We start from the raw sequence: 14,244 nt of genomic DNA on the forward strand, positions 1-14,244 counted from the left end.
AAACTTACACCAATTGGCATAAAAAAGCGAATTACTAATATAATCCTGCTAATAAAGTAATAATGAAAACGTAGTGGTCATTGTTTATTAGTCAATATAGAAAATCTATTTCTTGATGCTTTTATATTAGCCATTTTAAAATTTATATGATGGTTATATAGTTTAGACATTACCATGAGTTTTACTATGAAATCTTTTGGTTAAATAACTAATTACATAAGAAATGGTAATAATTTCTTATGGTCTACTATATGCCAGACTATATCTTGGAGAACTATCAGCGAAGATATTTTATTATACGATGATGAGTGCTTAAGTTATAGGTTTAACTAGGGCTGTTCAATATGGTAAAACCGAACCGAACCGAACCGAAATAGACAATATGGTTTGGTTTTGGTATCCCTTATATACTAAAGCACAAGTCACATGACCAATTAAATTCTGACACATGGCTTGTGCTTTAAAATTAATTAGAAAAACAAAATTAAAAAAGCATCACTAACATCTGTCTCTAAACCGTTGTTTGAATACACCTACGATCTCTATCTTTTTCATTTTGTTTTGAATCCACGATCTCCCTCTCTTTAATATAAGTATAACCTGTTTATATCATAAATTTAACGAACCTTGAAAGCACAACTGATCCTTTTATCTATTCTAAATTTTCAGTTTTCATTTTTTCAAACAAACTTTGAAAGCACAACAGTCGTCTTGGAACTTCTTTCGGAGCATCAATTGCATTGTGGTAGTCCAGTTTGAAAGCGCATCAATGATTTTGGAGAGGTTAGTGAACGTTAAGGATTTTGTTGCATGATTTCTAGAATTTGCAGGTATCCTTGGTGGTATGCAACGAATTCATATGAAACTCATTCTGCAAAATCAAAGTAAAAGAATAGCATAAATATTTTGTATTGTTTGGTTTTGAAATTATTATAGTATGCTGCAGACATGTTTGAGAATTCAAAGTTATTTGAAGAAGAACGAGAAATCAAATATTTCTTTTTTGGATCAGAACTGTTTCTAGGTAAAGTCGGGAAGGTTGAAGACGAATGGGTTAAATGGGTAAAATGCAAAACGTTTGACCATTTAGAATTCCAGGTAAAAAAATAATTTGTTTACTTTTTATCCTTTAATCAAAATATATATAGCCTAAAATTTTTAATGCTGTAAACTATTTATTGACCATTTAAGTTGTCAAAGTGACTCAAAGTCGTGTTCTCAGAAATAATTTAATTTTAAATCATTTTTATAATTAATTTAGAAATTTATCAAGTTTTTATATTTAAGTATTTTAGTTATTTTGTGAAAAACATTGGATACATGTTTATAATACTCTCAGTTTACCTCTTTCAATTGTTTTGTTTAAATGCAGATACTGGTAATAAAATATTTTATTTATTGTGAGTTAAAATTTTAACATAATCAAGTAATTTTTAAGATAGTAAATTGATCCGTGCGGAGCACGGGAGGTATACTAGTATACTGTATAAACCGAATGGATATAATTTTATAAAAACCGTAGGATTTGGATATGGTTTGGTATATAACCGATTAAACCGAATAAACCGAACAAAACCGATTAAAAGTAGAAACATGTAAATATGTATCTATTTTATAACAATACATGAAAATCTATTTGTTACATAAGTTAAATTTATGTTAATAACTGTTATCATAATTTTATAGTAATAAAAAACCTTAATTTGTAAAACACTTGAACTATAACTAAATAACAATACATCACAATTCAGACATCTTATTTTCTAAGTCTTTTTTGATCTTTTTGATTTATTTCAGTCTTCACTAAATTAATATGAAGATTATAAATTTGATGTACAATAATTAATGGAAAATTTTCAATTGAAAAAGCATGACTTTAATGAACACTAAATATGGAAGAGTGGAAAAACTTTTCTTTCATGTTTCTGTTTTGTTTCATATTTTTATTTTCAAAATTTCAAGCTTTGATTTTAGTTATAGATTTGATTATTTTATTTGATGATAGAAGTATTTTTACTTTTTTGTTCATTTATTTGAACATGTAATATATTTTTAATAAATGACGGTGTTGACAATATGACTCTAAAATTTATATAATATGATCTCAAAAAAATAATTATGTTTTTGGTATAAAACCGAATAAACCGAAAACCGACAGTATATAAACCGAACCGAACCGAAGTAAATATGGATTTAGAATGGTAGTTATATTTTACTAACCGAAATACCGAAAACCGAAAAAAACCGAACCGAAACCGAACCGATATCCGGATTGAAAACCCCTAGGTTTAACCACAACCAATTTTTTTCTAACACCAAGGAAGTAATCAAATCGAATAATAAATGTTTAGGGGGTGTTATTCAATCATGTATTTTAGTATAGTTTAAATCTAAACACAATCTACTGTTATTCGAATGATGCTTTTAAATTCTATTTTAAAATCTAGTGATATTCAATAAATGATTTGAATTCATCTTTTAAAATTTAATATCATTCAACTTTTAAAGATTTTTAAATTCTTTATATTTTCAATCGATTTTAAATTATCTCTGGTAGAGTCTCATGAATAATGAGTGAACTCAAAATCCAAGGCATACTATAGAGATTTTAGACAACTTAAACTATTTTAAAATTTTAAAATTTGATGGATTGCAAAACATTAATAACATTTGTAATCACTGATTGAATAACACCCACTTTAGTGTTATAACTGCGTGCCTAAAGGTAACAAACTCGTCATAATGGAGTTTAGCGAGAGATCGAACCTTAATTTATTAACGTTGGATAGTCATGATGATATTCTAACATCTAAAAAATTCTAAATGAAGGTTTATCAATTACGGTCTATGAGATAAAAATAATCCCAATTTATTAGAAGATTGACTTAAGAAATCAAATTAGGTTTTAACAATTTATTAATTTGTTCAAATTTACAAAAAAACTTTGTCGCAGTTTGAATACGAGTTTTATCAGAATTTGAGATTACATATGATTTTACTGTGGTTTGTGTTTTTTGTTTGTTTTTGTTTCTTAAGATGGCATAATTAAAGGATTTATATGAAAAAAAAACGTTATGTCAAAACCTTCGTCTCACTCGAGTAGCCCTAGCATTGAGGACTGAGGACACAAGTCACACAATAAAATTTTGATAAGACACACTCAGATTTGATAGCATAAAGGCTTGTGAGAGAGGGTGGGGGGGGGGGAGGACACTTTCTTATAGTAAGAATAAAACAGAGATATATACGAACATCTCCAGAAATATTTTAGAACTAATGAATTGAAAAGAACAAATAACACAGAAAAGAGCTTTTATTGCACATGTATTTTTCAATTTTCATTAAATAAAATATTAACGTTTTGATTGTAAAGAATTTAAGAAGAGTTTTCAGCAGTCGGATATTCTAATATTTTTTTGTTTAATTTTTTTTTTGATATTGAGTTGTGAGATTTATATTGATATTTTTAAGGTTTGTAATTATTCATTTCGAATGATTAATATAAAGAATTTTCTGACAAAAATGTATTCTTCTCATTTTATCCTATTTTAGTTTACCTTTTACTACTTCATCCAAATACAAATATTTATTTATAGTTTATAATATTTATGCATTAATTGAGACACTTAGAAGTGCAATGATATACATAACGTAAATTATATATATATATATATACTGAAATTTTCATTGACCCTGCAATTGTAACTCATAGTTTCATGGGACAACTCATGCTTTTCTGTGTCACTAATTAATTTCTTATAACAAATAACCAGTCGCGAATTATATTATATATAAATGGGTTAGGTAGCTTAAGTGACCACGCCATAACAGACACAATAATTATCAAAAGGTGTTTTTTATTAATTAGTAGTTAATTAGCGGTATATAGTAGTTGAGGATTCAACGTATTAGTCGAAAATTTGATATACGTTTTATGTTGGAGTTTGTATACTTTTTCTGTGAGAAAAATATGTTTGACTACAAAGTACAAACTTATGTTTTGGTATATATGATCGTACATGCCTATTTACTAAAATAAAATAAATATTATTGTTCAATACAACGTAGACTTCAAAATAATTTCGTCCGTTATGTAATATATATATCCTCTAATGCTAATAAGATCACATCAATGGTTTTTAGTCTAGAAGTTTCATGCAAATTCGATATCATCTAGAGAGGCCAGCAGGGATGAAGTAATTAAGAATTTAAGATAACTCTATGTACATATAAACATACGTTAAAAGGAAGGAAAAGGAATCCCAAGTTAGACTTCTAACTTTTCGAATTATGGCAAACTGGACTCAGATTCATGTTTTTATTTTTCTTTAACTTTTCGAATTATGGCAAATTGGACTCAGATTCATGTTTTTTTTTCTCACTTTACCATTCATGCGAATGGACCGACGATAAGCAAGCAATGAGCTTTTCCTTCACAATATATTTAATTTTAATAAGAAGCGCCAGAGGTTTTCGATAAAAAAACATCATTAAATTAGATAATAATTTGATGTTCTCCACATCTACAACTCTTTATATCAGAGTTGTTTAAGTAAAATGTCAGAGTTGTTTGTCCACCACTCACACCCAACACACGATTATATATTTTTTAAATATTAACAGGGCAATAAAATATTCAGTAAAGTTATTATACGTTGGTTTTTAAATAGGAGTGGTGCTAGACAATGACTGGTTTTGTTATGAATATTATTATCGTAGAGTTTCCTCAAAGGGAAAGCATCTCTTATTTCCGAATGAGGACACTTTTCTCCCGAATAATTTATTTTGCTTTGATATATTTAGCGATGCAGGCAAGTAAATGTACACTATAACTATACTTTTAGTTCTATCTTTAATACAGATCTCCGAGCTTTCTAGCTAGGTTTCTTTCCTGTATTTTGGTGGTATGATTCCAGTTATAATATATTTCTTAATGGTTTAGCTCATCCTCTTGTCACCATTGCGATGATATTTGACTGTATTGATTAGGACATTTCCATTCCTACTTTATTTTTTTTTATAAAATAGAATAAAAATGAATATGAAATAAGAAATGCTCCAACCCAACTCTATTTTTTGTTTGTTCATCACTCTATTATGAAGTGGAAAATAGAGTAGGGTTGAAGTAATTTTACTCTATTTTTACTTTTATTCTATTTTGGAGGAAAAAATGGAGTTTTACATTGAAGATGCTCTTAGTACAACTGTAGATCATATAAAATGAAAACCCTATAAATCTTACGCAAGAAAATAAAAAATTGTCCCTACACTTTTTATTTGATTAATATATTCTTTGGTTTTACGGATTTTATATATTCCAGAAAATGATGATAATTTAATCAACAATAGTTGTACTTTAGTTATAATTTTATTTTTAATAAATGAAATGTGATGAGTCGTCAAAAAAAAAAAGAATGAAATGTGATGAAACACAAAAAATATTTTTACACTTTTCATGTTAAACTCTGGAAGCTTAAGTTTTTGTTTTCTGTAATTAGCAACATTAACTTATTCAGTCTCTCATGATTTCACTATACATAAAAAATGGACAATAAACATATATAAGCTAATTAATAATAAAATAAAAGATTAATATAAGACCATATATATATGTAATCTGAAAATATTCTATTAATTTGAAAATGTTGGTAGACAAATACGTATTTATTTACTACATAATAACAATATATTATTAAAATCATCTTTTAACATTACGTAATATAGAATTCGGATATGGTCATGAAATTATTATTTTTTAAAGTTGGTTGTATTTGTGACAGCAAAACAATTGAGGTACGTTTCGTAATTGTATAAAGTATTAGAAATAATTAAATGATGGGCAACAAAAAGAACGACACGAAGTTGGGAGTAAATAGGGAGCACTGGCGCATAGTTTGACCCACCGGAGCGACAACAGAAGAGTGCGAGCGTGCCAGTAAGGCTTCCACTCATAATGCGCTCCACACGCTTTTGTACATTAGTGGCTTTGCACAAATCATTTGATATCTTTAATAAATTTATTACTTCTAGTTATATATAAAAATATTTCATAGACTTTTATTATAAGTTGGAACCCATACTTTACGTTATAAATTTATGAATTTTGGAGGTGCCAAGAAAATGACAGGGCGCTGATAGTTTTGTTGTCAATGGGAATTTATATTTCGTTTGAACTTTTTGCTGTAGTATATATATCTCTGGAAAACCATAGAGAAACTATATAATTTCAGGAAATACAAATCAGTCATACCGACATGCCGTTTTTTGAAATTTCCAACAGTGAAATGAAAAGATAAATTCTACAGAAGTCCGTCTATGTCCTAGTCTTTACCAACAAAACAATAACCATTGAATTATATTATCATTTGTTTAAATTTAAGATTATGATTAAAAATAAAATACATTTTCTTCATGTAGAATATATATGAATGTATGTATGTATGTTATATTTCACTGAATGTTACAATAAAATATTTCTCATTCTCAATATAGTCTTGTTTAAGTCTATATATATTCTTTAGCCAAAGAAATATTCTTGATGTGCTCATTTTGGAATTCTCCGAGAGAACTTTTGAGCTATGGCAACAAAATTATTTATAAAACTAGGTAATAACTCGCGCCTTGTGCGGGATGTGATTATTAGTTTTGTTATTTTTAATAAAAACACATTAAATCTGTTTAATCTGGATATCGGTTCAGCTTTAAGTTATTTTTTGGTATTTAATATCCTAAAATATAACCATTATTTTAAATTAATATTTATTTTGGTTTATTCTGTTAGAATGTTTGTTTTTTAGTTTTTCCGGTAAAATCCAAAAACTATTATTATTTATTTATTTTCATGTTATAAATTTTAGATAATCGTTATGTCGAACCAATGGTTTCATAGTTTGTAAATGGATAATAGTTCAAGAAAAAGAAAAAAAAATTATTAAGACAAATCATTTTACTATAATTTGGTCGGTAGTGAAAGAAACATTAAGAAAAAAAATGTTTCAACTTCCAAAAAAAAATAGATACTTCAGTAGTGGTAAATATTTATAAAGTGCTCACATCAAGGTGCACATGTATGTGTATGTAAAAGTATATAAAAATAAATAACAAATATATAAATATATTGTTAATTAATATTAAATGATATTTTTGTTCTAAATAATACATAAAAGATAAAATTAAAATTAATTAAAAATTAAAAATTAAAAAGGCCTTGACTCTGATATTTGAAATAATTTATAATTTTAAAGAATATCTGATTTGATCCGTACATTAAATAAAATTTAAAAAATAATGGAAAATTTTAATAATAACATTTTATTACAAAAATAAAATGTTATTAACTTTTTAAATTTTAATACCTAAAATAATAAATTTAATCCATAAAAATATTGATAAACTTATATAAGCTATATATATATATATATATATATATAATTCTGTACATATATGTATATATATGCATATAACAGATCGAATTTGATATCCGTTCCTAAAAATATTAGTATTTGTGATTTGCTTTTTTTTTAAATTGTATTTTAGTAATTGATTTGCTTCGTAGAGTTACGGATGTCCATATTTTTTGGTTCAAATCAAAACGGATAACGAATTGAATCAAAATTTATAAATATTTTGCCCAACTTTATCCGTAAACAATAAAAATAATATATATATATATATATAGTTTAGCTTTTGATTCGTTATTTGTTTTGATTCGAACCGAAAAATCTAAAGTTTTATTTGAACCATGCACATGAGTTTTATATTAAAAAAATACAAAGTATGTAGTGTGAACACATTTATGAATATAGTGTGAATGCGTTAACATATTTATTATCAAATCATTGTGAGTCTGCCACGTGTCTATTATAGTGTGAATGCATTTATTACAATGCTTCTCCTTTAATATATAAAGGATTTTATTGACTTTTTGAAACTAAATTTTATTGATTTTAACATATTTAATTAGTATGTGCAGTTTTACTGATCTAAATTGTTATGAAGGTTTTGTCATTTATATATCTTTAATTACATGGTCTCTTTAATCGCTAAAATGATATTTATTCCAACTGAAATTAATCACAAATATAATCAGTTATTATATGCTTGTCTAAGGAGTTTTAAAACTTAGAACTCCCAAATTTTTTTAAAAGATTTAAAAGTAACAGAAAAGAAAAGCTAGCTACCTAACCTAATATGTATATTAAAAACTCCAGTTTCATGGCAGCATAATCGAAAGAGAAAAGTAATTAAGAAATAAACCGAATAATTGAGATGATAAAACGTCGGTTTATAAAGGAGAAATATAGCCGACAAAAATAAATAAATAAACTCGCTTCTCCAAAGAGGGTGGCTCAAAGTCAAGGTCAAAAGCTCATGTGTTTCAAGAGGTCAATTTAGATAACCATATAGTTATGCTAAAACAATTCAAGATAGGCAAATAGTTTTGTTTCTGTTCTTTAATTTATCCCCACCCCTTAATCAATCAATTTATTGTTAATCCTCGTATTATCATGCACTTAACTTTGTCCTAACCCCACATGGCTACGGGCTACCTATGTAATAAAGTTATTTTCTTGATGGGGGAGATATATCTAATATCTAATATTCAATTTGGTGCGAGATTTTTTCCTCAAGGGGTATTAATTTGCACATCTGTGAGCTTTTCAATGTTTTACTAACATATATAACATCAGATTCCAATTTCTTAAACCGATTAAGTTTGTTTGGTCGAAAATTATAAGTGGCGAGAGCATAAACTCATATATTTTCAAGGTCCGGTGATCTAAGGACGAAATAAAAAAGGTAAATGTGTAATAAAATACGTTGTTGATTCATATACCATCTATATAAATTTTGTTTAAAAATAAAGTTGTTGGACCAAAAGAATATAATAAACTCATGGGTCATATAAGAGTTGTGTTGGAGAGAATAATGATATAATAATATAAATGGATGTTGGATATAATGATAAAAAATATTGTTGTAATACAATCTCTTTTCTTTTCCTTCCTCTTTTATTCAAACTTTGCTTGAGCAAAAAAATCGAACCTTTAACTTTGCTCAAAAAATATAATTTGCTAACCAAATCCACGCATTGGTTCACCACTCGCTGGTCTTCTTAAACGTGGCCTTGTTTAGTTGAAGAATCAACACTTGGGAAGATCCTTAGGCGGTGGCAAAATCGACTGATTGGGTCCTTTGCCGTTCTCCACCAAGAAAGCCATCTTTAATCCCCACGTCGTGTGTACCTCCAAGTGACAATGCATGAACCAAACCCCTATACGTTACAAACTATCAATCCATTACTTTTATAATGAGGAGATTATATAATAGTAGTTTCAAAAAAAAAAAGAGATTATATAATAGTATTTGACTTCTTGCCATAAGATTTTTATTTGTTTCATTTTTAAAATAACATATGTCCGCAAATCAAGTTATACACTAACATAGCTTGCACAACTGCTATCTGAATTTGGCAAGGGACATATGATGAGTTAGACCTAAACCCATGACTACTACAACTTCTATAAACACTAGATTAGAATCATTTAATTAACTTATTTTTACTTTGAATTTTGTGAACTTACCGGGATTATCCGCTCTGAATCTGATGACAACCCATCCACCAGATGGAACTCCGATTGTGTTCCTCTCAACCGGATCGACCAAATTGAAGTTGCTTGGATCTTTCTTGGCGTTGAAGTTACCTAATCCACGACCAACTTCAAAGAAGTTAAAGCCATGTAGATGAATAGGATGGTTCTCTGGGGCTATGACGCCGGTATCCTGGAGAACAAGCTGCACCGTGGCGTTGTAAGGTAGCTTGTAAAGCCTCGTCCCTGTTTCCGTGGCCATGTTCGTGACTGATCCTCCGCTGTAGTTGAAAACATGCGGTGGGTTCTTGGGAAAATCCGTCGTGAAAACGCCGCTAATGTTAAAGTAATGAGCTGGAAGCAAAGCGGTTTTGGGCATAGTGAATGTTACATTGTTGATGCTGGCCACCACACGGCTTCCGTTCCCAGCCTTACAAGTGGGGCACGGGTTTAATCCGAGGCCGACGGTGAAAAATAGGTGGTGGTCGATGGTGGTCGGGACTAGGGCAGGGTACTTCTTAGAGTTGAGACTACGAAGAGAGTTTGTAAAATTGTTGGCGATGGTAGTAGCGTTTTGCGGCGGAGGGAGAGTGAGTGTTGTTGGGGAGGAGGATAGTGTTCCGGAGTAATGGACAGTGGCGGTGGCGGTAACATTGTCCACCGCGATGGGGGAGTCCATGAAGGGAGATGCGGTTACAAGGTATTTGCCGGCAGATTTTGAGGTGGTTAGGAGGACGTTGGTGGTTTGACCGGGTGCTATAAGGACGGTGTCGGTCTTGAACGGTTTGACGTAGACAGCGTCCACTTCCACCACCGTGAAAAGATGGCCAGCGACTTTAAAAAAGAGCTCTTCATTAAGTGCAGCATTGACTAGTCGTAGCAGATAGGTTTTGCCATTTGTTACTGACAGTTTGTAACCTTCGAGAGCAGAATGAGGGTTTCATAATCAGCTTTTTGGTAACTATTAGGATTACTAAAAAAATTAATAATTGTAACTAAGAAATTAATTACCCTGAGATGGACAATTATTTACGGGGCCAGAGTGTCCGTTGATCATGTGAGCGTCAGAGACATTAGGGGCTAATCCAGACTTAAGCGCCTCGTTAATAACGTTTTCAGTATCTGATTTCCACCATTCAGCTGCCATTATGATGAGCATTAGTTAGCCATGCCAAATTAACATATATTCATTGCCACATTAGATAACCGCATTCAGCTTTATAGGTTTTTAATTAACACGGTGAAGTGCAAGCCACATGAGAATTAGATTCAATATATCCGAACTTTCTAAAATAGAATGATTAAGCTACCTAGAACGATAACTTTCTCGTGGTCGGGTTTGGGGAACGGATAGGGAACACCACGTTTGGGGAGGATAACAATTGCGCCGTGAACCGTGGCTCGAAGCCACAGGATGTGAGCGTGCCACCAGAGAGTCCCGCGTTGGCCGGTCAAGGTGTAGTTGTATGTGTAGACTTGACCTGGCTGGAGTGGGCACTGGGTGATGTAAGCTGGCCCATCGGCCCATCCTGTTCTCACTTGTCTCACACCGTGCCTGTTCTCGGTCGTCCACAATCACCAATCAATTAACTAATAAACTTACTAATGATGATTCATTTGAAGATTAAGTAGGAGCTTACCAGTGGATGGAGACGTTGTACTTGACGTGATTAACGACTTTGATGAGCAACGTGTCGTCTTCTCGTGCGTAGATTGTGGGACCTGGATATCTACCGTTCACGGTCACGGTTGGCTTGCTTGAGCATAGTCTAGTAATGTTTTTCATCACAACCTGTGTGATTTTCAAACACAAATATAATCAGTAATAATTATATTGCAAAGTTAGGCAAAAGGGAAAAAGGTAAATAAAAGAAAAGCAAACCAATAACTATAATCATTATCTGATTGTAAGTTGTAACCAAAAATAGATACAAACATACTTCACTTCATTCACATGTACGTCAAAACATTATATAGCCCTTTTATATAAAATGATTGTCATGTTTAAAAAGGGGAAAACACCTGACGTACATAACTTTGAAATGGTAATGTGTGCCAGTAAAAGGCTCATAAGAAATTAAAATATATATTTACAGAAAATTTAGGTCTAAATATCCTACATGAAGTACAAATTACTTCTTTTTTTTACATCAGTACAAATTACATATATATGTTCTAATTATGTGAAGCCATAAACCATATATATCACTACGTAAGCATGTACGAAATATAACTTATGCGTATAAGTAAGTACCGATAACGAGTGTGCATATATATGGACATCTTACGACTACTTCCTATGTAGCGTAAGAGATCGGCATGGCACGTACACGAACACATAATATGTATGTAAATATACATCTATGCAAGTGGATAGATATACACTCACGTTAAATTTGTAATGGCGAACCATGCTCTCCGATGGAGCTGGGAACATAGACAAGAAGGACACAAGAAACAGAAACCAAACCATATGAGACTTCATATCTATCTCTCCTCAGTTTCTCTCGTCCTTTCTCTTCTTCTTCTTCTTCTTCTTCTTCTGTGTGTTTAATATTCTTGTCTTTGTGTTTGAGATGAGCGACTGGCCAACGCAAGCTTATAAAAGCGAGAGGAGAAAGAGTTTAGAAACGAGAGAAGGAGGCAACGTCGTTTTAGGTGGTAGGTCGACCCAAAATCCAACTCTTTATAGTTAAGATTCCCATTCTTGCCACAACCAATCTCCCTGACCAAACAAAAGAAAATTAATTTTCTTTTCGTACCAAATTAGTTGTCAAATCTCGTTTACCATATGCTTTATTTTAAATTTTGATTAATTTCGACAAAACTACATGTATTACTAATTCGAATTTTATGTTTGAATTCTTCTGGATTAACATGATTATTTAGCTAATTATGCCAATAAAACATATTAATATAATTTTTCTTGGTCTCGATTATGCTCAATTATTTTACCGGGTATGTTTATACTATTTTAAGTGTTTTTTTGTACTGTTTTAACTTTTAAGTATTTATCACTTAACTGTGTGCATAAGTTTGTAATATAACTGTGATCATATTACGTAGTTACGTTAACTTGTCTGCTCAATTCCTCACTAATTTATTTGATTTTTACGGACTACTCTTATAATTCTGGAGATTTTTTTTTTTTTTTGAACACCAAATGCTTATAATTCTGGAGATCATTCCATTGTTTTTGCATAAAAGGATATACGCGTACGTAGATAAACGGTATCACTGTAATCAGCTTGCGCACTGTGTTTATAATATATATAGAGCATCCGTACCAAGTAGTATATGCCGATTTGTCTACAGAATTAGATAGAAGAATGAAAAACCTTAGGTGAACATTCAGGAGTTATTATATATATATATATATATATATATATATTTGCGACAGATCGATGGACTAATGATACGTACTTATAGTTGACTAATGTTCATCTGAAAATGATAATTAATGGCATTAACGATTCATCAGCATATATGACATATGAATTATGATATTGATTTCCTAGGCTTTATTTGTCTTATATAAGCAAGAGAAAGCTCTTGATCTTTATTTTATATGATCTATAGATAATGTAGACTCATATTGTTGTCAAGAGCGAAATTTCAAAATTGTGAAAAGAGAAAATATAGACTTAATGTCTATAGATTGTGTCATACTTTGGTGAGAAGTACACGTCTGAACTCGAAGTAACATTTTAAACGACTACAACAAAAAATATACACTAATTTCGATAGATGGTCTTATATATGAATCCATTTAAAGATCGTACATCTCTGTTCCTTCGAGTATACATAAAACATTTTCTACTTTTTGCAATTCTGCTTCACACTTTAATTAAGTATTTTTATTTTGTGGCGGTGAGTATTTAAAATGTTATAATAGAGATATATAGTCTAACTCTAAATCAGATAAAAAACGAAAAAAACTCTTGACCGTGTATTTATTCGATAATTAACATGGGAATGGATTCTCAAATAATCTAATTGCCGGTTCAAGGCAAATACTTGTGTTTTATAAGAAATGGAAAATAGAAAGAAAAAAAATCCCATAAAGTTAGATTGATTTGTTATACTCGAATTTGGATAGTGGTTTCAATATAGTCGCGCATAATATTAAAAATAATGTTAAAAAGTGGCTTAGAAGCTGTGTGAAATGAGGTGGAAATTAGAATGCTTAGAAACTAAGACAGTAAACTAGTTGTGAAATGGCTTTCACGTCGTTGTAAACAATGACCCAACAAAGACAGCCTCTCTCTCTTGCTTGGGTTTGTTTCAAAGCTAAGGTTACATGAGAAATGCGTTTCACTTTTGCCGTTTAGCTCATACACAATATTGGACATGTGTGGAATGGAGATAGTAGGAACCTAAGATATGTTCTTATTTTATTACATTTTGTGGTCGAATTGCTTATTATTATGTTTTTTTTGTCGTACCGGAGATGTTGCAGTTAAGCACTTTGTCCGACTCCGACAGATGACTTGATGAGTTGTCATGGTTAAAACCGGTGAAATGTAAGTATCCTCCAAGTTGAAGTTACTTAATTTGTTATTGTCATTTTCTCAACAATCTTTGAAAGATCATTGCCGTCCAAACGACAACATAATAACAATAGAAATTTTAGAAAATATCAATTAGCATCTAA

General features: G+C 30.5%; 1 protein-coding gene and 1 long non-coding RNA gene across 2 annotated transcripts; one reads left to right on the forward strand and one right to left on the reverse strand.

Annotated features, from left to right (window-relative positions):
* The first annotated feature begins 93 nt into the window (after positions 1 to 93).
* Positions 94 to 5,020, forward strand: LOC117134071. The gene is made up of 2 exons (XR_004458189.1): positions 94 to 323; positions 2,287 to 5,020. It is a non-coding gene; the product is annotated as an uncharacterized LOC117134071 (long non-coding RNA).
* Positions 5,021 to 8,911: 3,891 nt separating this feature from the next.
* LOC103867139 (laccase-4) lies at positions 8,912 to 12,242 on the reverse strand. The gene is made up of 6 exons (XM_033292873.1): positions 11,980 to 12,242; positions 11,231 to 11,382; positions 10,901 to 11,145; positions 10,602 to 10,730; positions 9,585 to 10,508; positions 8,912 to 9,274 (listed from the first exon to the last, which is right to left on the reverse strand). The coding sequence occupies exons 1-6, from the start codon at positions 12,073 to 12,075 to the stop codon at positions 9,144 to 9,146; spliced, it is 1,677 nt and encodes a 558-aa protein (XP_033148764.1). The 5' UTR covers positions 12,076 to 12,242; the 3' UTR covers positions 8,912 to 9,143.
* Positions 12,243 to 14,244: the final 2,002 nt, after the last annotated feature.

The sequence above is a fragment of the Brassica rapa genome, chromosome A05 (genome assembly GCF_000309985.2).
Source record: "Brassica rapa cultivar Chiifu-401-42 chromosome A05, CAAS_Brap_v3.01, whole genome shotgun sequence".
Taxonomy (NCBI): Eukaryota; Viridiplantae; Streptophyta; class Magnoliopsida; order Brassicales; family Brassicaceae; genus Brassica; species Brassica rapa.